Below are 24,271 nucleotides of genomic sequence, written 5' to 3'. Positions count from 1 at the left end.
AATATTATTTTGAATAGTTAAATCATATTCTAAACAACTGATATAATCTTCTGCAACAAAAGTGCTCATACAAGAAGACAGGCACAATGTAAGTTATTTTCCATTCTTAGACATGAGATTCTTGATAGTCATTTCTCAACTGATAATCAACGTTACCACTTTCTAACCTATTCTGTAGACCACACGGGATGAGGTCAGAAACCAGTGGTTTAGTAGCAGATTTATCATAAATTGACATCTTAATAGGTAAAAAAGATGAGTGGTCTCAACTCTTCAGTCCTAAAGTTAGCAACCACATGATTTATGAACAACAGAAGATGAGGTTTTAAAAATGATGAGAACCAAAGACGTGACAGTTTCACATACTTGTACCACTGCCAACTTTGCCTATGTCTTTTCATGCATTCAATTACAGCTTGATTTTTCATGGGCCAACACTGCTCTACTCCCCTAATCTCCCGTTCTTCCCAAGCTACAGGAAATATTCTAAATAAATTTCTAGCATCCAAACAATTCGAGCTTCTGAACTCACAGACCTTTAATACACAAATGCAACGGTGAACCCTTATTCTCTGCCTCTCTTCATGCCCAATAACTAAAGCAAAGCTCCAAATACACCTGTGGATAGGACACTATTTGAATAGCACTGCTGAGTTGCACCTGGATAGCTTATGAGGATCAGTTCTGATATCCTTACTTAGCTGTTGACAGTCTACAAGTCTTACACAGGCAAGTGCCTAGTAAGCACTAAAAAAAAAATCAGAAAAGGGTGACAGTTGCCAGGCTACCTGATACTCAGAATTAAACTGCTGCCCCCTGAGGCATGAATGAACTCACTGTTTAGCTTGATCCAAACAGCATGCTTCTTTGACTATCTCCATCTGGTTTATTAATAAGTTCATTACATAATTATGCATAATAATAGAATTATTATTCATTTTTATATACTTTCAAACATTGTGAAACATAGTAGATGAGTTTAATGAAGGAAGCAATTCAAAATCCAGAAGTTTTCTAATTGAGTTATCATTACCTCTAAAAAACAATAAAGAATTCCCAAGAAATCACTTATATTATTACAATTATGTATTTAACCTAGATCTCTAGAAACATTTAGGCAGATTCTTTACCATGATCTATGTGATATACAGAACAATACAGTCCTCTGGAGTGGTTTCTGCTGATCCTAGCCTTAGAATGAACAAAGACAATTCACATGAATTGGCATGCAGTTCCCAATGGAGATGCTAAGATGATGTAAAATTACTTACAAGAATCCCAGTTAAAAACAAGACCTAAGACTTTATGCTGGCACTTGACATAAGGTGGATTCCATCCATGCTTGCTAGTGTAATGAAAATAAATATGGTATTATTCTTCAGACTTTTAATACTTTTCCTCTAGGGTAAGTAAAACAAGCTACTAATATTTCAAATGATGGACTGATGGAGAAAATTGCTTTCTCTTGAAAAAATTGTGCTATCTCGTGCCATGTTTCCATTGGAAGGAACACACAAAATCTGAATTACCGAATGGGCTAAGCAAATTTAAATCACTTGCTTTCCAGGAAAAGTCAAAAGAATGAGCTCAGATAACCATTAGAAAAACCCTTGCTGCTGTGCTTGCTCTCCCCAGACTCATGGCATTTCCACAGACAAGCCATCCCATCAGCTGCAACAGAGAACAGCTTGCTCTCATCTTGGCTCAGAGCTATATGCAGGACTCTCCCTTTGTGACCTGTAAAATAAAATACATACAATAAATGCAAAGATACGTCATAATTCTACTCTGATTATGCCAATCACTTTCACCATTCCCGCTTACTGCACGGCTTGTTCCACTTCTGCCATAGCAGCTCAGAATACTGCATAGGATGTGGGGAGCTAGCATTATTTCTAGAATATTTTCACATTAAGAAAGAGCTGAGGGCAATATTTTCTTAATAAGGACTAGGCTTTAATTGCCAGGAGTGCATCACACTGAGAAGACATTTTGGCCAAAGGAGAACATTGAACCTTGAACTCTTGATTCTCCACTGCACCAGCCCTATCTGGTTTGGTAATGTGCCTCACTGCTGAGCTTTCGAACCTGGCTGTACACACTTTGCAGACAGTTTGCAACTGATACAACAATCATGAGATAGTGTCTCCAGCTGCTCAGTTGTTAGCATTAAGGAGATCTTTTAACAGTAACCCTACTGAATAATTTATTGGAATTGTACAGTAGTTTCCCAAGTTCCCTAGTTTGTTTCCCAAGTGACAGGGGACAGGACAAGAGGGAATGGCCTCAAGCTCCACCAGGGGAGATTTAGGCTGAACATTAGGAAAAAAATTTTCACAGAAAGGGTCATGGGGCACTGGAACAGGCTGCCCAGGGAGGACGTTGAGTCACCTTCCCTGGAGGTGTTTAAGGCACAGATGGACGAGGCTCTGAGGGGCATGGTTTAGTGTTTGATAGGAATGGTTGGACTCGATGATCCGGTGGGTCTCTTCCAACTTAGTGATTCTATGATTCTAGTTGTAGTAAACTTCAGGAGCCAAACACTGAAGGACAGAAGCTATCCTTGCCTAGCAGCACAAAGAACATAGAAAATTCATTATTCTGGTTATACAAATGTCTCCCAAATGAATTTGAACTGAAGGCAGAAATAATCTGTTATTAAACTCTCTTGAAAGGAAGCATCAAGGTATGAAGGAAGTCTTGGGTGACCAACTTGAATGAATGTAGGTGATATGTTTTCCCATCATCTGTACCTGAGTTATCCATGAACATGAAGGAGATAGCACTTCTCTAGGTCAAAATAACATTTTGAGAATAAGCATGCAAGGAACTGTAAAGCCCTCTGAAAGTGGAGTAGCTATCACAATGGTACCTGATGCAGATCCATAGGACTTCAGTAGGTAGACAGTCTGCCCTAACTTCACAGAACTGCTACAATGGCTCTGGAGCCACTGTGAATAAGAGCAAGTATCTGCTGTCCTGATGCCGAGTGTTGTGTGTCCCACCTAAACTCGGTGACTAAATTATTTCAGCAGCGACTGATTTCCAGGTTCTGCTCATTCAGAAAGTATCGAAGTGTAAATGACCTTTGTCAACATATAAGAATATCAGTTTACAACTCAGCAAATTTTTTACACTGTCTCCATTCAGTGCCCATAACAACTTTGAAGGAAGGGCGGGAGACGTAATGTTCGGAGGGATCCAAAACTGTTCACAGTACAAACTAAAATCTGATTAATCATTTCATGAAAAAGACATGAAGGGAGATAGGGAGAAATCAGAAAAGCTGAAATTATTTCAGCTTCTGAGTGAAGAGGGTTGGGGTTTTATTCAGTGTTTCAAGATCACATATGCATACTTTACAAAGCAATTACATATTTTGTTTCCTTGTGTGTTTTCTTTGACCTCAACAACTTCTCTAAGGGGAAGGCATTGACATCCAAAATTAATCTTTTTTTTCAAGCAAATTATTCTAATTGTTTAACAGAAGTATCTCAAAAATTGCCTCAGTCCTATAAAAAGATTACTATTTGTTAGCTCTTATTCTGTTCTGAATAAGCCCAGTAATAAGCAACTTCACTTACTAAATTACTCAACAGCAGCTGATGGTACTTTATTGTGAGCTGAGGTCTTCAGCATTTTGCAGGAGGATTGAACAAGAAGATTCAGTTACGATTATCTGCTTGTTTCTTTGGGTGTAAAACTCATGTGGTTAAGGGTGTCTGAGGCTAATTTAGAACCATCTCACAATCCTTCATCACAGTATTTTTTTCTGTACTTGTTTTGATACATCAACAGTTTCTTTCAACATTTGATTGCATATAGTAATGTAAAAGCAGGAATTTATCTATGTAACAATTACCTGGTCTTTTTGTTAATGAAAATTCTTTCCTCTTGCAAACAAGTAAACTGAACAGAAAACAGGGTGATAAGTAACCCTCCAGCTTCACCGTATTAGCAATGCATTTGACTTATATGGTAAATGTTTTACCCCATATACTACACTAATCTCAATAGTAAGAGTCAATCTAGGTTTCATTTCAAAGAGTATATTCAAGAATTACAAAGGTTTGAGAAGACTCAAGCTACAGTACTTAAGACTAATGACCATGTCACTTTTCAGATAATTTCTTAGAACATCACAGGACATGATCTTAAGAGCTATGCATAAATGAGTATAGAGAACGAAGGAAAAGCAGCACAGACAAGCATTACTACACAAGAATAATGTGTAATCAGATCAACATGTCTCTGCTGCCAATCCATCTTTGGTTTGACTCTCCTGTGCCTTCCTCTTACAGGCTAGTGTTGAAGCCATGTCCTTGGTTCTACCCAAGTCACTGGCTTCAAGGAGAGCATCCCAGTATAGTCAGGATTTAATAAATCAGGTATTTAATAAATGCCTTCACGTGTAGCAATGGGCTACAAAAAGTACTTGTAAATGTCAGCTGCTAGGTTACAAATCCAAGGCTTCTTTGGCCATATCTTGCCAGTGAGTGTGAAAAAACAACCGTAGTTGTGAAAATGCAGCCAATGTGTAAATAGAGTATTTTTCTTTTAACTTCAGGTGTTTCTACTGGATCACTTCATTTAACACTGAAACAAGGAAAGGTTAATGAAGAGGAGTGACAGTGAGCATTAGAAACAAGAAGGCTTACTAGCAAGGAACAGCTTCTATGTGTAGTGTAGCCATACAGCTCCATGCACCAATACAGAGCTGCAAGAAAACTCCAGTTCCTCTGTCAGCGCAGCACAAGAGAAACACGCTGCACTGCATTGCTTCACAGCCAAAATCACCCATTAGAACCCAAAGAGCTCTAAATAACACATGGAGATTTATTTAAAATGTCATTTGGAAGCTGGTTCAGTATCCTTCAATGACAGGCTGCAAAATTTAAAAGCCGCACCTAGTCTGAATTGTCTAGGCAGCCATCAACCTAGCACATACTGGAAGCAACCTGACATTAGCACACACAGTCCACACCTAATAAGCCCTAGGGACAAGTGGAAATCTATGTCAAGCACCTAGGATGGCCTTAGAAGTGTTAAGTGAGAATTCCACCACTAAAACCAATGAATTTTACAGACATATATTACACTACTCATAGAATCATAGAATCATAGAATAACCAGGTTGGAAGAGACCCACCGGATCATCGAGTCCAACCATTCCTATCAAACACTAAACCATGTTTCTTAGCACCTCGTCCACCCATGCCTTAAACACCTCCAGGGAAGGTGAATCAACCACCTCCCTGGGCAGCCTGTTCCAGTGCCCAATGACTCTTTCTGTGAAGAATTTTTTCCTAATGTCCAGCCTAAATCTCCCCTGGTGGAGCTTGAGGCCATTCCCCCTTGTTCTGTCCCCTGTCACTTGGGAGAAGAGGCCAGTACCCTCCTCTCTACAACCTCCTTTCAGGTAGTTATAGAGAGCAATGAGGTCTCCCCTCAGCCTCCTCTTCTCCAGAAGGTTGACTTACTATTATCTTAGTAAGTCAACCTTCATGATCCCATATATCAGGATTGTGCATATGAATGCGTAAGTGTAGGCAGAGGGAGGATGTGTAGATGACTGTTCTGTTAACCCTATTTTATGTAAATTTTTTAAGTATGCCCCTGCAGAAACACTGATTAGACAGGGAGTTAACTGAAATAGTTAAGACTACTAACTAAAATACTTGCCATAGAGTTCTGACGAATTGATAAGCATGGGATACTTCCATATTTTCATCTGATTTCCAGGAAGGCCTTGTCCAGTCATCAGTTCACTGGTTTTGGGTAACCAGAGCAAGGAACAAATCTACTGCAATTTATAATTCTGCATTAGTTTTCAGACAGGGTCAGCATGCACCATACAGTAGACCTGAAATGCCATCTACAATACTTTAACAAGCTGCTAAGTAACAGTCTCAGCAGAATATTTACTTATTTAGAAGGATCATTTCATTCCTACAACACTTTAAAGTACAATTTCCTAATTGTCCTACCCAAATATGATTATAGCCTATCTAGCCACTAGTATAAAACCATCAGTATAAAACCAAAGTGTTTTAAAAACACCCTCAGCTGAATTGTAACAGCTCCAGGAAAATCAGCAGTTACGCTGCTTTACTCCAGCTGCGATCTGTTCCTCTGTCTCCTTATATTAGAACTCCAGAGATGGATGTTTGGCCTCTGACTCTCACACCTCTTTTCACCCCAGTACTCTGGGAATTTTCCCTCCCCCTCAACATTCTCTCAACATCGAGAGTTTTGGCCAAAACTATTATTGCCAGCAAGGAAAAGATGATGAGATGTGTCTGGCAGAGAGATCACCTCCTCTTCAATCACTTCTGTGTGGAGACAGGAGTGGCAAGTAAGAAACAAACTGCTGCTCGGTCCAGTCACAAACTGCAGTGCCGCATGAAGCACAATTCCACATCCAGAGAAAATCCTGCTGTTCCTTTGTCTGCAGAACCACCCTCAAAGTCAGTGGAGTTTGCCAAATGAGCACAGCTATACAAAAAAGAGCACAGCTTAAGCATGCAGACATTTCATCATTTCACCTGAGAATCTGTAGCTGCACTTTGGATGATATTCTCATGATTTATGTCCCAGACACGCAAAATCCCATCTTTCATTCCACCCCCTGTAGCAATGACTTCAGACTGCCAAGGGCACCAGTTCACAGCCTAAAAAAAAAAAAAAAAAAAGGAAACAGATGCCAGAACAGACTAGGAGGTTAGCTTAAAAGATTTTGCTTAAAACTGTAGTTGCAAGAGGCTTTTTCACCCCATGCCACAATTTTCCTCCATACACACACAGCAATGCAGAATCCCAAAACTCCAAACGCTGCTTCCTTTGTCACTGCTTCACAGTAGCCTACACTGTCACACACATACTCATAAAACTGCAGTTCCTCTGCTTACCCTGAGCATGTCACAGATTCACACCTCAGCACCAGAAGAACCCAGCAGGATACAGTTACTGACTGAACCAAGCCATCAGAGAAGCATAAGCAACATGACTTACAGGGCTTACACAAGACATGGTTTCTTCTGAGATATTTCCAGAATATGTCTAAGGCCTAGGCTTACCTGAAAAAAAGCTACTAAGGACTGAATTCCACCTACTTCAATAACCTCCTCTAACTCTTTTAACACCAGCACTTCAGGCCAGCCTCAGAAAGTTCTGGGAGGACAAACAGCTTGTAAGTGCTGGACTCCTTTGCCTCTTACTACTGTTACCTGTCCTCTATTCCACAGAGACTGGGACTTCATAAAAATGAAGAATCTAAGTTACCACATCTCTGGTTTTTTATTTCAGATTCTTTGCCACCAGCAATGACATGGAAATACAGGCAGGAGTCAAAAGAAATCTCATGTTTAAAATAATTTTAACTGAGAGAATTTTCCAAAACTCAAAAAATTGAAGTATCTTGTTTGTTAACTTTTAAGTACTGTGACACGAAAGCTTCCTGTGCAAAACAGAGGAGAAGGCTGTAATTATTATTTCTGTTTGGCATTATATGTACAAAGGCCTACTAATTCAGTAAAATTTCCCGATCAAAGCCCTAATAAACATATCTGTGACTTGGAATTAGGAGAAGTGGTCTTAAAATTAACTGCATCACAGTCAGGGAAGAAGAAACTAATAGAAATCAGTGAGATAATTTGAAAAACTCCCTAACTCTCCACATCGACAATGTGATTCCATGAGAGCAAACACAGAAAAGCAGGCATTCCTTCTTTATATACCTTAACTGCTGAGGAATGAGGTATGGTTTTCAGTGGCAATTTCGCACCTGGATCACTGGGCCAGATATTCAATATACCATCACTAGACCCACTTGCCAGCAACTGGTTGGTTAGTGACCACTTAAGGCTGCAAATGCTCTGTTTGTTTTGGCAAAAAGTCCCAACATGGTGCTGAGCAACTCGAACATCATGGTGATGAACAGATCCCAGCCATGAACCACTGTAGATGAAGAAAGACAGTATAAGTTTAATGTTAAGGAAGACAAGCTACATCACCACATTGATGTTTCTTCAGTGGTTTCAGAAGCAAACCACATCAGAGTGAAACGTGTCTGCAGAACAACAGTATTTCAGTAAAAGGAAACACAAACCAACTATCAAAAGCGCACCCTGACTGTAGAGGTGGCCGACGACAGAAAGGAGCCAAGCAGCTGCTCAGTTTAAGCCAGACAGAATACTTGGTCTCTCATGGTTTTCATTTCTCTGAAGACGTATTGCGTTATATGCCACTAATCTGCACCCTGTTCAGCTGTCAAGCCACTTAATGTAATTTACTCCTACCTGTCCTTCATGAAAAATAGTTTTGCAAGATGATTTTTGCTAAGACCATATATGAGTCTATGCCCAATGAAGAGGCAGTGTACAAACTCATTGTTCTGGGAAAGGGCTTACTAATGAGTTAAATACGTGTTCTTTGTTTCTGTTCTTGTCCTCCTTTCTCCCTCCTAGCTCTAAAAACAACCTACATGTCTTGACATTGTTGCACTACTTGCATGCTAGGAGATGGATGCAAGGTTCTACAGCCAGCATCATCAATCTGCCAGAGGGAAAAAAATACCCTGTATGGAAGCCAGCTACTGTTGCAGCTTTGCTCCTGGATATAGGTTTTATGTATTAACAGCAGAGTTGAACTGAAAATATTGAAAATAACTTGCAGTGCATTTTTTCCTCCCTTTCTACGGATATTACCTACATTAATCGTATGACAAAACAGACCTTCCTGATGGAAATTCACACTTCCAACCATTCTGAGGACACTCTAAAAATCAGCATGTTCAGTAACAGCTTTCTGAGTATCTGAGAAACACATCTGACATTACTCCATCAGACTAATACAAGGCACAAAAGCATGGAAGTTTCCAACCAAGCAGTGCTCCAGTGAATATTAAGCATATCTTTATGGAAAATACCTGTGAAGATACAAGAGAATATGTGTGTTATATATAAAGGCATCATCATTTACCTCCTGAAGTTTTATACAGATTTTTTTCTACTAAATAATAAGCAGAAAATCTAACCAAGAGAAACAGAACTCAATCACCAGTGTGGCCATATTGAAGTGTTCAGCAGTTCTAGTGGTATGAGTTGGAAGTAACTGGGCTTCTGAAAAGCCTGGCTGAAAGGATATTTTTCCAGTTGGCATAAAAAGAAATCAGAATAATTTGCTTTTGACACAGAAAATGGAATCTGTTTTGATAAAGATGAAGAGAAACCAACAAAATTTTTGTGATGGGTTAACTTATGGTACCGAAACTTATTTACAGGTTCATGATGATGTGTTGATGGGCTATTCTGAAACACAGAAATCAGAAGCAATCCCAAAGTATCAATTTTTCATAGTGAAGTCTACTGTAAGAATGCTGCGCTTATTTGAGTAACATTGAACATTAATTCCATGACCTTTTTCCTACTTACCCAGATATTTTTACTCTGCCCTAATATTAGAATTAACTGGTTAGTTTCAAAACTCACAAGAGAAACAAATGTTGTCTCAATCTATCAACCATAACTGTAGTTTACAGGTTCACGTGGAATTTTATAATCAATTTATGTTCAGAGAGATCTGTAATTTAAGTTTCTGTTGTTTTCACTCTTCTAGTCAAGCTGAAATGCGAATTGAAACTGTATGTTTAAATTGAAAATGTATACATATGAAACTGAAATGCATATTGTAATAACATTATGGCACTTGGCACTGGGAAGAGGTGCTTCCATGTAACTTAACCCACCCAGTGTACCTACTCCATCAACATTTTATTAACTGGTTTTTCAGCTGGCATCCTTGTACCTCACTCCACCAAGCAGATCTAACACAATCAAAAGCCAGAGCAACTTGTGAAATCAAAATATAACTATCTCTAGTATTCCTGTCCAGAGATACTAGTTTCATTTTGAGTTTATCAATAGTCAGTCTGCACTTGCTATAATTTGTGTGTTAAACAAAAGACTATCATATCATTTTTAAGATCACAGAAGCATCCATCAGCTCCTTCAAGTCTGAGACAAAGATCTGAAACAGAAAGTGGGAGGGGAAAACTCACAACATAGTACACTTAATCTTTCTCATCTGAGTCCCCATATTGAAATGACTCCTGAATATAAAACATTTACCAACACCTAGTGTGAAATTCACCCTTGGCAAGGCAATAGTCGCCATTTCAGTCCTCCTTGGGTTATGGATAACAATGATCTGGCCTTTCCTTCAAGATATACAGGCACAAAGATGTGCAACTCTAGCAGCTGCATTTTGCTGTGCATCTGAAAAGACAGATGCAGTCTTAACATCATTGAAGGGCCATCCTAAACTACATGCCCCCTCCCCGGCACTGAGCAGGCTGCAGTTTTTGGGGTCCAGATCCACTGCAGACAACACCATTTCAAGATCAGGCTTTACACAAAATCAGAGAACCACAGCCCCCTCATTCTAATGAAATTCTGCAAGTGGTGACAGCTTTCTGTAAGAAGAGTAAGGAATAGACACTAAAAAGGCAGGCTAAATCCCCTCTGGCTGCTTTCCTGTCATACAGTAAATCTACATGTGATTTCTACTATGGCCAGTAAGTTGAGGGACAGGATAAATCACCTTTGAGCAAAGCCAAAGAAAACAGCTAAAACAAATTGTACACATGTCTAAGTAAAAGCAGCAGGACTCTCTCTGGGAATATATTACACCACTCACCTGCTCAGTATATAATGATTCCAGCTCAATGCTCCAACTACAGACAAGTGACCAAACATATTTCTCAACCTCTTTTTGGTTTCAATGTCCCACAGCTGCCAATTCAAAACAAACAAGAAATACAAATTTAACAACAAAAAGAAAAAAGCTTTTCTTCTCATCCTTTGTCAATGAGCCCAGTTGTGATTTGACATATGGACAACTTGAAGTCAGACAAGACTGGCCTGGACAGGCGCACACTCTCCTGGGTGGAAAACTGGTTGGCTGGCCGGGCCCAGAGAGTGGTGGTGAATGGTGTGAAATCCAGCTGGAGGCCAGTGACAAGTGGGGTTCCCCAGGGCTCAGTGCTGGGTCCAGCCCTGGGTCCAGCCCTGTTCAATATCTTTATCAATGACCTGGATGAAGGCATTGAGTGCACCCTTAGCAAGTTTGCGGATGACACTAAGCTGGGTGGAAGTGTCGATCTGCTGGAGGATAGGGAGGCTCTGCAAAGGGATCTGAACAGGTTGGACCAATGGGCTGAGACCGATGGCATGAGGTTTAACAAGGCCAAGTGCTGGGTCCTGCACTTGGGGCACAACAACCCTGTGCAGTGCTACAGACTAGGAGAAGTCTGTCTAGACTAGCTAGTCTGTCTAGCTGCCCAGAGGAGAAGGACCTGGGGGTGTTGGTTGACAGCCGACTGAATATGAGCCAGCAGTGTGCCCAGGTGGCCAAGAAGGCCAATGGCATCTTGGCTTGTATCAGAAACAGCGTCGCCAGCAGGGAGGTTATTCTCCCTCTGTACTCGGCACTGGTGAGACCACTCCTCGAATCCTGTGTTCAGTTCTGGGCCCCTCACCACAAGAAGGATGTTGAGGCTCTGGAGTGTGTCCAGAGAAGAGCATCGATGCTGTTGAAGGGGCTGGAGAGCAGGCCTTATGAGGAACAGCTGAGAGAGCTGGGGTTGTTTAGCCTGGAGAAGAGGAGGCTGAGGGGAGTCCTCATTGCTCTCTACAACTACCTGAAAGGAGGTTGTAGAGAGGAGGGTGCTGGCCTCTTCTCCCAAGTGACAGGGGACAGGACAAGAGGGAATGGCCTCAAGCTCCACCAAGGGAGGTTTAGGCTGGACGTTAGGAAAAAATTTTTCACGGAAAGGGTCATTGGGCACTGGGACAGGCTGCCCAGGGAGGTGGTTGAGCCACCTTCCCTGGAGGTGTTTAAGGCACGGGTGGACAAGGTGCTAAGGGACATGGTTTAGTGTTTGATAGGAATGGTTGGACTCGATGACCCAGTGGGTCTTTTCCAACCTAGTGATTCTGTGAAGAAGGAGTATTCCCAGATCTTGGCACTTATATCATTGATGCTGAAGTCAGACAGTGTTGAAGGGAATGAATACATCTGAGTTTAAAGCTGTTTATTTATACATCAGTATTTGGAAGTCCATACTTGAAAGCACTGGCCTTCAATACATCCAGACTGCTAACTCAGGACTGCAGCAGGCAGGCTCCTGTATTAATTAACACGTCAGCCAAAGTCTTGCAAAAGAATTTCAGTACTGTCCTATAACAGCAGGCTGAAAGGTAAATGTATAATCAGACTGAAGACAAATTCTTCTGTGTGAATCCATAAAGAGTGTTGATTTATGTTCTCAAGGGGTTGATCACTAGAGCGATCTTCACAAGTTAGATACAAGGAAAAACAGACTGTGCTAAGTGAAATAATTTAATGAAAAAGTTCATTAAATAGTGGGGAAAAAGTCAGGTTGTCTCTGGACAACTGAATCCTTAATTCAGTCATCAGCATTTTAGAGCTTTTTCAGAGGCTCCATTTCATATAGACAACACTGGAAATCACTAAGCCTTTCAGTAAAGTGCTACAGGGAAGTGCTGTATAGCAGAGCTCTTCTGATAGTTTAGCCGAAATTTTTATTTGTTTCCTTAAAAAAAAAACAGTACCAAATTGTCTCCTGGCCAGTTAAGCTAAAAATGGAGAGAGACTAAAAAAGTAAATTGTCCAGTACTTGTACTTCTCCGTCACTGGTGCCAATTGCAAGGCAAGATCCTCCTCTTATCCAAGCCAGAGATGAAATGTATTTTGAACAGGAATTCAAATCAATGTTTTCTACAGCTTGAAGAGTTCCTCCATTCCAGATGTGTGCAGCAGATCCTACAGCAATAGCAATGAGATTTTCAAGGCTCCAGTCCAGTATGTTTAGATCTAGAAGAAAGTTACTAAAAGTTACCGAAAAAAGTCATAATAGGATGGGGTGAGGGGGAGTATGGTTTGGGAAAGACATGCATTTTTTTTAATTACTATGGAAAAACTTCAAGAGAATCCTCCTATGAAATCACTACAAGCATGCAATCCTCCTACATGAGGGAGAGTACCTCTAACAAGCCAAGGTCTTTGTAAGACTGATCTCCACGAACTGCTATATTTGCACAGCAGGGTCTGACTTACAGCTTCCCCACTGGAATTTTTTAATCTATCATCCTGCATTTTGGATTGCCACACCACTCACTCTAATTCCTGGCACCAGAAATGAGGCTCCTCCACCAACAGCTACAGTTCTGAAAAAACTATTGCTCCAAGGTAATTCTTGTTATTGAGAAAGGCATAGAAGAGATTCTATATGCTACAGTCTGTCCTACGTCCTCAGATTAAAGACAACATGTACCCCACACACGACAGGAAAAAAACTGCAGAAAGTAATTGGGGAAAGTCTGATCCTCACCTTCAGAGCTTGTTCAGGAAGCATATGATGGAAATACTGTTTCCACAGCCCCTGATGCTCAGTGCATTTCACATGCAGATCCTGGCAAGGCAAGTCACTAAAGCGAACAGCCTGCCGTGTCAGGTGGGCCCAAAGAACATTTGGGCCCATTACATATACAACATTTAATACCAACACAAGACACTCTCTCTTGTCAAGGGAAATCCTCAGTTGTCCATTTAGGGTAGCTTAAAAGTCATTTTGCATGAGCCCTTAAGCGCAGAAAAATGTTACCACAAGCCAAGGTCTGGCATCATATTTTGGTAACTAAAACCACTCTGAAGAACAGCTGAATCCATCAACTGTTTGACTGAAGTCCTGGTTGTTGCAACCAGAAATAAGTACTAAGAAATCACTTCCAAAGTGTTCTATTATTGCTGTCAGTCTTGGGACATACCTTGTGCACAATCACTGTAAGTCACACAAATAAACTTTAGTCCTGCTTATAGATATACATGAATACACGTAAGGATATGTTGAAAATAACTCTGCAGGGACAACTGCAAACAGCTTGCACATACAGAGTTGTTCGTTAGATCTTATGAACTGTTAAAACATGTTTTTGCTGCTGTAGATCAGGGATCCATGTATGTTCACTTGTAACTTGTACATGTTCAATTTTTGCCTGTGCACCACCAAAGACATCAGTGAGAATTAAGTTCAGAAGGTATCAATCATCAAAACCATAAACAACATCACTGATGTCTCCCAAATTAAGAGACTTCCAAGTGTGCTCAATAAAGTTGTTTCTGTGTTGACTGGCTGCTAGACAGACATCCAAGTCTAACAGATGAAATGTCTAACTTAATTAAGCAGAGGTTTGATTTGTTTGATTTGAAAATTGTATTGAGATCTATAGCTGAAGAAAATTGCATTAGAGTTAGGCAGTACTGATTCTAGGGCTTTATCAGTCATGTCTCCATCCTGGGATAGGCAGTTTTCAGGGATGAACCTGTGTAAAAAAAAATGACATCATACATATGTTCTGCAGAGTTTCCATTTTATATGAATGGGACATAGCTTCATGATCTTTCTTTAAACATATGTAAGAATTCCCGTCTTAGCAAACCACACCACACGAGAGAAATTAACTTACAGTAATCATTGCGCAAGCCAGTAACATGAAACCTTGCTTTTGGCTCCAATGGTATAGAAGGCTTCATGATGGTAACAGCTTTAAACTCATTTTGGTTCCCCGCTCTGCATCCTGTATTTGAAGATTCAACACACACAAATCAAGAATGGAAAACATCATCAGTTTTTCTCAGGCCTAAGCCTATTACTTTCTTACTATATTTGTCTCTCCATGATTCAAAAAAGGTCAGAAGGGTCTAACTTATCTTGAACAGGCTCAAAACATTGGACACACTGACCTAAGTGAAAGTCACCTTTTAGCACCTCTTTCAAACCTCCATTGATTTAGCCAGCTAGAATGGGGAATTGGGTCCACAACATTTTGTTTAAATTGTACCACAGCTCAACACAGAACAGGGGGTAGCAGGTGTCTCTTCCTATTAAGAAAACTAAGGTGAATGTTTCATGTGTGCTCTCCCACTTCAACCCCCCTCATACAGCAATTACCTTTTTTGCTTTCTGGTGTTATTTTTCCACCAAAAGGTCTCCCGTCATTGTCTAACCACAGGAAAAGGGTTTTAAAGCACATACACGTTGATCACGGTACACTAAGCTCGTGACAACACATAAGTGGGAAACAAAAGCAAATACAAGTATGAGCAAGCAGAAGAGTCATCCTTTGTGGTCATTGTCCACACTATGCTGCAAGGACTCATAGACAACACAGAAAAAAAGCAAAATCATTAGCACTATGAATCATTTAACTCTAGATTTTAATGTGCAAGAAATTAGCTTGCTGTAATGTGCAGAGCAGAAAGCTGGAGATCCACATTTCTGTGCTTTTCTCTGTGCTTTGACTTCCCTTTTTAACTGTTCTCCAGATAGGAGTATTTACAACGAACAACAGAAGTTTCAGGGGAAGAAGACATTACTTATCTCTACCACTAACATTTTCTCCTCAAAGAAATTCAACACATGCAAGGTTTTTGTACTCTTTAACTTAAACACACACACAAACATCCTACATAGAAGTCCAATGACAGATTATAGAGAGTTTATTTCACGCAATCTTTCCCTTGCCTGTCCTCACTCTTCATCCCTAATCCAAAATTAATTTCTGCCCAACAACAAATGTTTCCCCTGTCAGCTGTGGTATCCCTTCACTCTCCAAATAAAGACTGAAGATGGGCAAGAAGCAGGCCACAGTAATTTTCTTCTTTATCTGAAGTTTCGCTGAGCTAAACAATCAAGCCGGCTTGCAAGAACAACCTTCTCAGATCTGCCCAATGGGATACATAACTCTGCATTTTAACCCTAAAAAGGTGTAATAGCACTGAAATGAGATTAGTCCATACAGAAAACTCTGTATATCTAATATCTAGATTTTTGGTTATTTTTTGGAAACTTTACCAAACCCTTCTGGACCCAGACAAGTAACATAATTCAGGAAAACTAAAGCACTTAACTGTAAAAGATGGATGAATGGCAACACTTCTGAAACACTCCAAAAATGTTTTCAGTCCTTAACAATGGTAGCCAGTATTGAACAGTGAGATATAAAGGATGAAAGTATCTCTGTAACTCATTTTAAATTTTAATTCTCTCAGGAGTAACTCATGTAGCCCAAATTCATACTGACCACACTTTCTGCTCTATTCATATACTTCATAGACATATCAATGTGCATGACAAGCCTTTTTTGTGTAAATTGAGCTTCATTACATCATTTTGTGTTCTTTTGCCTGGTATACTAGCAGATATCATTGACTTTTGACAAGATTTCAGCTCTTATGTGCACGTGCCATTTCTCAAAATGAGACTCAGAAAGTGGTGAGTAGTCAGTACTGTCACACTAGACCACTTGATCAACAAGCAGGTGGGTGGAATAAAACCTGGTGTTCCTGATACCTGTATTCATTTGCCATCAGTGAAAAAAAATAGTGACTAATCCCTATACTGCAGCTATTGGCTGCTCTGAAATGAGTCTTATTTGCGTGGAAAAGAGCAAGAAAGCAATATACAAATCTATCACACAGCCTGCTCCAGCTTCTACAGGAGTTGAACTCCAGATTCATAAATAACAAGCTGTGTCTCACTCTTTTCATATGAGCATGAATCAGGTCCTAACTGGCAAGAACCGGTCATACACATAAATAGCCAGATCACCAAAAAAAATCATCTGCCCAAAGCAGAACACAACAAAGTATTGTAAAGAACTGCCTCATACTCAAATAGTTCAGTGAATATAAGTATCATTTTCCTGGTTAGCTCCTCACATCATACTCTTTTATGCTCATTCATTTCTACAGTACCATTTGGAGAAAATCAGCCAACTCCCCTGCAGATGAAACCGGAGGCAGTGACAGGGACAGTTTGCTCCAACTCCTTTTCCCTACCAGTAGGAGCAATAAGACCCTGCCATTTCTTGATGTCTTGCACTCTTATGTAGCCAACAGTTCACATGATACGTAACCTGCACCCATCCTGCAGCACAACCCCACATTATTTATAGGATTCTGAAACTCAAAAGCCGAAAGGAAATTAATCTTTTAGGGCCACCAATGTGTCAGATAAGGACAAAAGGAGGGACAGGTAAGATACCTGGGGTTAACCACAAGGGAAGAAGTGGAATACTGTCTCTTCACAGGCAGCGGGAATTCTAGAAGTAGTCCCAAGCAGTGCAGAGCTCAGCCACTTTGCATTATTCTGTAACGCTTGCTGGAACAGGCAGATGCACTTGCTTTTACAGTATAGATGCAGCCTGCTCTATCTTACTGTTCAGTGAGCATGACAATATTTACTACACTGGAAAACAGCAACACATTCCAGTATATGCAATATAAACTGCATACCTTTCCAGATGCAATTGGTATTTTCACAGATCTTCATGTCACCACTTTCTGCAATGATATATCCAACCTCCTGGTCTGCTCAGAGCTGAGAACGTTTCTGCCAATACATTGAAATGAAAACAGGACTGAAAGAAGAAATCTGTCAAAATACATACTAAGCAGAATGGATAACACAACTCCTACCAAAGGGTAGCTACATAAAAGCTCCAAAACAGCTTGCCTCTTTGATGTGAGATCGGTAACAAATACAGAATACCACTACCCAAATCCTGTACTTTAACTCAAGCCACCACCTTTCTTTCCATAAAACATTAATTCACTGCCAAAGATGACACAAACTTTAACAAAACTGTTTCAACAAGGTCATCTTACCAGCGGAAGAGGTCCCAGACCCTGTACATCTGTAGGTACTACCACAGCTCACCTACCAAACCTTACTGCCCTCTTGTCCTCATCTAAATAGGCACTTGGGCTAATTTTAGCAGCATACAATGCCATGTTTTCTGCTTGAGGTAGTAAGTCCGATGCATCAGGCTTGCTCTGTGAGGAAAGACCGGTTTTGTGGTGCATACATGGCAGGGCCACTGATTCTATCATGAGACCCACTGGATGTCTCTCAAATGAGGGTCCCGGAGTCTGGACTCCACAATCCCACTCCTTAAACCAGTATTAAATATGAAACAGAAAATACATACAAAGTGTCTCCAAGGAGTAAGAATTCTTCTAAATACATTATTATTTCCTTGGATGATAAAGAAATAGACAATACAGCAGACAAAGATAAGAAAAGTGAGGTCTGAATTGCTATGAGAACTTCTTTTTAAAAAAAAAAAAATTAGCTTAGGCTTTTAGCCAATGTCCAAGCAAAGGCTCAAATCAGCTCACACAGGATATGAATCTCGTCACCACTCCCTAGCATTTCTTCACGATGTTCACCAAGCTGAATGCTCTGATGACAGATATCTGTTTGGTCTGTAATTCTTTATTTATGGTCAGGTGGAAATGCCGCTAATGTTTTTACCAGCCACTCAAGATTAGTTTGTCCTTCCTCCAATACTTGTGAAATCTATCCTTCCAAGCACAATCAGTGCGACTCTTCAACAACCTGTTGTAAACTTGATAAGAAATGCCTCACAAAAACATATCTGGAGAAAAAAGTGTTCCTCCTTTGTATATCCCAGCTGTTCTACAGCAGGCTTTCAGATCTGAGAGGCATTTTCTGTATGATTTATATAGACAACTTGCCAGAAAGCTAATCAGACTGCTTGGATTTGTGTCCCTCTAAAATAAGTGCAGACATTTCTGTGGAAAACCATTTGTGTATACAAGGAAGTAATCTTTTGGACCACAAAGAGACCACACAAGTTCACGGGAATGTGAAAAGATTTCATTTTCAATGCATCCCATCCCTTTATGCTACCAGGCAGCACAAATTATTTATGAATTACTGAATTAATAATTAATGAAATATGAACTAAATATGAATACGTTAATTACTACATCCAAGAAGATTAATAGATTTTCATATAGTTTTAGGCAGGACTGACTTCCAAATGGTTTTAGGAAGAACTTGGGTTTCAGTCATCCTACAGTGTTATCTCAAAGACCTCCTAATCACACTTTTAGGAAATTTTTCTGGTCCTTGACGTAGAACTCTGAACATCTCAGTTCTAACTCAGCTCTGGCTTGTAAACTACAGTGTATTTCCTCACTGTAGAGATGAGAGACTGACTCATGGTCCATACTGTGCTAGCACTGTTCAATATCTTCATCAACAACATAGCGGGATGAAGTGCACCTTCAGCAAATTTACAGACAAAACCAAGCTGAGTGGTGCAGTTAACACATCTGAGCCACAGGATGCTATCCAGAGAGACCCTGACAAGCCGGAGAAGTGGGCCCGTGTGAACCTCAGTAGGTTCATCAAGGCCACCTGCAAGGTCCTGCACCTGGGTTTGGACAACCCCCGGTATCTCAGTATAGACTGGTGAGTGTGGGATTGAGAGCAGCCCTACAGAGAAGTACCTGGGGGTGCTGGCTGATGAGACCTGGACATGACCCAGCAATGCGCGCCTGTAGCCCAGAAAGCGAGCTGTACCCCAGGCTGCATCAAAAGAAGTATGGCCAGCAGGTTGAGGGAGGGAATTTTGCCCCTCTGCTCCACTCTGGTAAGACTCCACCTGGAGCACTGCATTCGGATCTGGAGTCCTCAGCACACAAAAGATATGGACCTGTTGAGGTGGATCCAGAGGACCACAAAGATTATCAGAGGGATGGAACACCACTCTTACGAGGAAAGCCTGAGAAAGTTGGTCTTGTTCAGTCTGGAGAAGAGAAGGGTTTGAGGAGGCCTCATAGCAGTCTTTCCATAAATGGAGCTTATAACAAATATAGGGACAGACTTTTTAACAGGGCCTGTAGTGAGAAAGTAAGGAGCAATGGTTTTAAACTAAAAGAGGGTAGATTCAGACTAGATGTAAGTTAGAGATTTACTGAGGGCGGTGAAACACTGAAACAGATTGCCCAGAGGTGTGGTAGAAACCGCATCCCTGGGAAGATGGCACTCTTAAGCAACCTGATACAGTTGAATATGTCTCTGCTTGTTGCAGAGGCGTTGGACTAGATGACCTTTAAAGGCCGCTTCCAACCCAAACCATTCTATCACTCTATGACTAAGAGTGAAGACAGTGACATATACTCATCTTTTAAAAGATGTTAAATTTCAAGGAAGGAGGAACATTTTACATAAGAACTTTCTATGAAATAATGTATCACCTCAAAAAAAGTTTTATTAAATTTCTCTGTGGGGTAGTTTCAACTCAGATTACTAAACCCAGTGAGTTGTGTATTTTAGCAATTCCATAATTCAGACTCTCCAATCAGACCATAGAGGCAGGGCAGGAAAAAACAAAGCACTGCTGTTGAAAGGAGTCTTTTTCAGACTATTTTGCTTATTTAGAAAGGAAAGTGATTGCCCCAAAGACCAGGTTTCCCAGAATTATATAAAAGCATCGTCTTTTTCCAACATGCAAACACCTTCAAGAGTACAAGGTACCACCAACAAGCCTGTAAGCCCATCTATCCTGACACTACCTTCTTTTCTTAGAAGTTTGAGCTCAGTACCTTGACAGAAACTTCTCAATAATATTACTTGATGATTCAAAACCACTATAAGCAAGGCCGTTGACCATGCACCTCTGAAGCACCCTTACTCAACATCTACGGTCAAAAAAGTAAATCACATGGAATCAGCTATCGGCATCTTCGGTACTGACCTTGCAACTGGTTCAATCAAGGAAGGATGAGCACAAGAAAAAGTGTCATCATTGGCTAAGTTTACAGCTTAATACATGAACAGTCACAACTAGTTAACACTAAAATAAAAAGGTAGTTTTGAGTATGATGTTATGAAAAGAAACTGGTGGGTAGATAGAGCATAGGTTTATTTAAGATGAACAAAAAGCAAAGAAAAAAAATGGTGTGTCAGTGTCCACTAGGAAAAAATGGATATATAAAATGCACAGCAACAGAAAGCAACACTCAGAAGGGAAGCTATCTAAAGAATCTGTTAGGCAGATTCCACGTGTTCTTCCATTCTTGGACAAGAATCTGATCTTCATGACAAAGTATGTTTTTTCTCAGAAAGCTACATCTTGGCAAATTTTTCATAGCCACTCTGTATACATGACAAAAGGAACAGTTACATCCTGCACAACTGAAGAAATTATCTTCTTCACACATATTGGTTATTAAAGCAAGTAGAAAACTGAGTCATTCATGCTCTTCATGCATATTTTTTGCAATAAATGTTTTCCTTCAGAGATAACAAACACATCTGGAGGTCTTCATTAGCTTGGTTTCAATTTTAGTTTCCAGGACAATGGCCCAGAGGCAGGGGAGAGAAGCTGAATCAAATAAAAGACTAAGCAACTGTTCTTGACTTTTCTCTAGCAGACACTTCTTAAACAGACCTCCTCTCACTACCATTCCCCATGTCAATAAGGTAGTATCTGCATAACAGATTACAGGTGAAAGATAATGTCAAAGAACTTATCAAGAAAGCAAATACTCTACCTGTGCATTTGAACATTGTATTACTCACTTGTTTCTTCTCTATTTCAGCTCTGCTGTTATTCCTGCCTTCAAAGCCTGCTGCAACACGACAGTCAGGTAGAGTGACAACAGTTTTCGTGACAGGAAGGTTTTTAGGCACCTGAGATGTCACTGGAAAACAATTTTAACTGAAAGAAATGTTTTAAAAAACATGCACAGGAATATTTGTCAAGTACTCTTCACAATAGCACTGATTTCATAGTAGCACTACTCTAAAAGCAGGTCTGACACACTAAGCAGAACAATGCAAATACAGACATTTGAGCAGGTCACAATGCTTTCCTTTTGTCAGTGAAGAAAAAGACATATCCCCAGCAGTATTCTTCTTATCCTAAAAGAGCTGTCTTAAAAAGGTCAGGTTTATCATTCTCTTTATAAAGAGTGCCTATTTACTACTGCAGCTCATATCCAGCCTGTTGACTGCTTACACAAGATCCTACCCCACAGGAAATTAATATCAGATTTCCCTGAACCATATAGGCTTTCACCACTACTAGCAATGACAGCATGCAGGACTCTGAACTAGGGAAGACTTCAGCTTGTTTTAGAACCTGAGTTTCATAATGCTGGGCATGTATTATTGAAAAGCTCTGCTATTCTGCTTAACAGAAGATAGATTTGCACTTCCTGACCGACAGTCATCGCATTGTAGGAACATCTCCTGAACACTAAAGAGCATCTCTCCTTGCTCTCTGAAGATTTTGGGGTTGTTTAGCCTGGAGAAGAGGAGGCTGAGCGGAGTCCTCATTGCTCTCTATAACTACCTGAAAGGAGGTTGTAGAGAGGAGGGAGCTGGCATCTTCTACCAAGTGACAGGGGCAGGACAAGAGGGAATGGCCTCAAGCTCCACCAGGGGAGATTTAGGCTGGACATGAGGAAAGAAGTTTTCATGGAACGAGTCATTGGGCACTGGAACAGGCTGCCCAGGGAGGTGGTTGAGTCACCTTCCCTGGAGGCGTTTAAGAGACGGGTGGATGAGGTGCTAAGGGGCATGGTTTAGTGTTTGATAGGAATGGATGGACTCGATGATCCAGTGGGTCTCTTCCAACCTACGATTTCAATGATTAATCAAGAAATTGTTCAGTTCTCTAGACCTTCCAGGTGGTTCTTGTACACGCAGCATGCAAGCCTTTCCTCGCTTTCCCCTCGCCCTGCTGGAAGTCGCAGTCAAGAGTTCAAAGCTCATTGAAAGATCGAAGTTCAACAGCTCCCTCGGCTGTTGACAGAGAGAAACAGGCTCCCCTAGAGTCAGTTGTTCTCCATACCAAGTCAGAGGATTGCAAGTTTGATCTGTGCTCTGAATCACAGAATAGTTTGGGTTAGAAGGGACCTTAACGATCATCCAGTTCCAACTCCGCTGCCATGGGCAGGAACATCCCACTAGATCCGGCTGCCCACCCAACCTGGCCTCGAACACCTCCAGGGATGGGACCCTCACGTCTGTCCCCAGGGCGAACTGAGGGAAGTGTCCCTTGGCGTCTGTCCCTCTGTCAGCCCCTGCAGCCTCACACGCCGGGGGGGCCACAGCAGCACCGCGCAAGCCGCTCCTTCAGCGAGCACACGCTACACGATCTCCAGGCACGCAGCCCACTGTGTGTAAGGCAAAGGAGAACCAGACGGAAGGGAAGAGCCCTATATAAGTTCTGCTGCTCTCCTGCTAATTACTGCTAACTATTCCATATACAAAGGCGCAGCGACACACTGCGTGCACTGCGACAGCCCCGCGCAGCGCGACGAGGACTGACAGAGCCCGGGGCGCCCCTCGCGGCTCGGGCGGCTGCTGCCCCCTAGCGGCCGCGGCCGGGAACCACAGAATCACGGAATCACCAGGATGGAAAAGGCCCGCAGGATCATCGAGTCCAACCATTCCTATCGAACACTAAACCATGCCCCTCAGCACCTCATCCACCCGTGCCTTAAACACCTCCAGGGAAGGTGAATCAACCACCTCCCTCGGCAGCCTGTTCCAGTGCCCAATGACCCTTTCCATGGAATTTTTTTTTCTGATGTCCAGCCTAAACCTCCCCTGGTGGAGCTTGAGGCCATTCCCTCTTGTCCTGTCCCCTGTCACTTGGGAGAAGAGGCCAGCACCCTCCTCTCCACAACCTCCTTTCAGGTAGCTGTAGAGAGCAATGAGGTCTCCCCTCAGACTCCTCAAGGCTAAACAACACCAGCTCTCTCAGCCGCTCCTCGTAAGACTTGTTCTCCAGCCCCTTCACCAGCTTTGTTGCTCTTCTCTGGACTCGCTCCAGAGCCTCAACATCCTTCTTGTGGTGAGGGGCCCAGAACTGAACACAGGATTCAAGGAGCGGTCTCACCAGTGCCGAGTACAGAGGGAGAATAACCTCCCTGGACCTGCTGGTCACACCGTTTCTGATACAAGCCAAGATGCCATTGGCCTTCTTGGCCACCTGGGCACACTGCTGGCTCATGGTCAGGGAAGGGGCCGTCAGAAACAGCAATGGGGGAAAAGCAGAAATAAGCAACTCTTTCTCATTACACGGATACCCCTGCATCAACTTGTTGCACAGAAATTCTGTGGCAGACAGGAAAATTTGTTTCATGTCACTCATGCACTGAAAGACACGGGACATTTGCAGGTACCCAGCATAGGACACTGGGTCCGGTCTTGCCCAAGAGATGGGCTCCAGGCAGACCCCCGTGTTGGCTGCCCAGAACCAGACTGGTGTTCCTATCTTCACCCAAAGAACTTAGCTCACTTCTGACGCCCAAACCCCCTCACCACTCACTTGGCTTCCTCTCACTATTATTTTTATGTTAT

At 41.5% G+C, this 24,271-nt stretch overlaps 1 protein-coding gene across 1 annotated transcript; it reads right to left on the bottom strand.

Annotated features, from left to right (window-relative positions):
* Positions 1-1,573: 1,573 nt before the first annotated feature.
* CDC20B (cell division cycle 20B) lies at positions 1,574-23,356 on the bottom strand. Its single transcript, XM_069881174.1, is given in 10 exon segments — positions 1,574-1,737; positions 5,683-5,800; positions 6,546-6,671; positions 7,737-7,956; positions 10,696-10,790; positions 12,698-12,894; positions 14,547-14,657; positions 17,377-17,473; positions 21,479-21,600; positions 23,155-23,356. Coding segments are annotated over 10 exon segments (1,452 nt in total).
* Positions 23,357-24,271: the final 915 nt, after the last annotated feature.

The sequence above is a fragment of the Phaenicophaeus curvirostris genome, chromosome Z (assembly GCF_032191515.1).
Source record: "Phaenicophaeus curvirostris isolate KB17595 chromosome Z, BPBGC_Pcur_1.0, whole genome shotgun sequence".
NCBI classification, from domain to species: domain Eukaryota; kingdom Metazoa; phylum Chordata; class Aves; order Cuculiformes; family Cuculidae; genus Phaenicophaeus; species Phaenicophaeus curvirostris.
The sequence above is the reverse complement of the archived record's forward strand: the minus strand, read 5'-3'. Positions and strand labels throughout refer to the sequence as shown.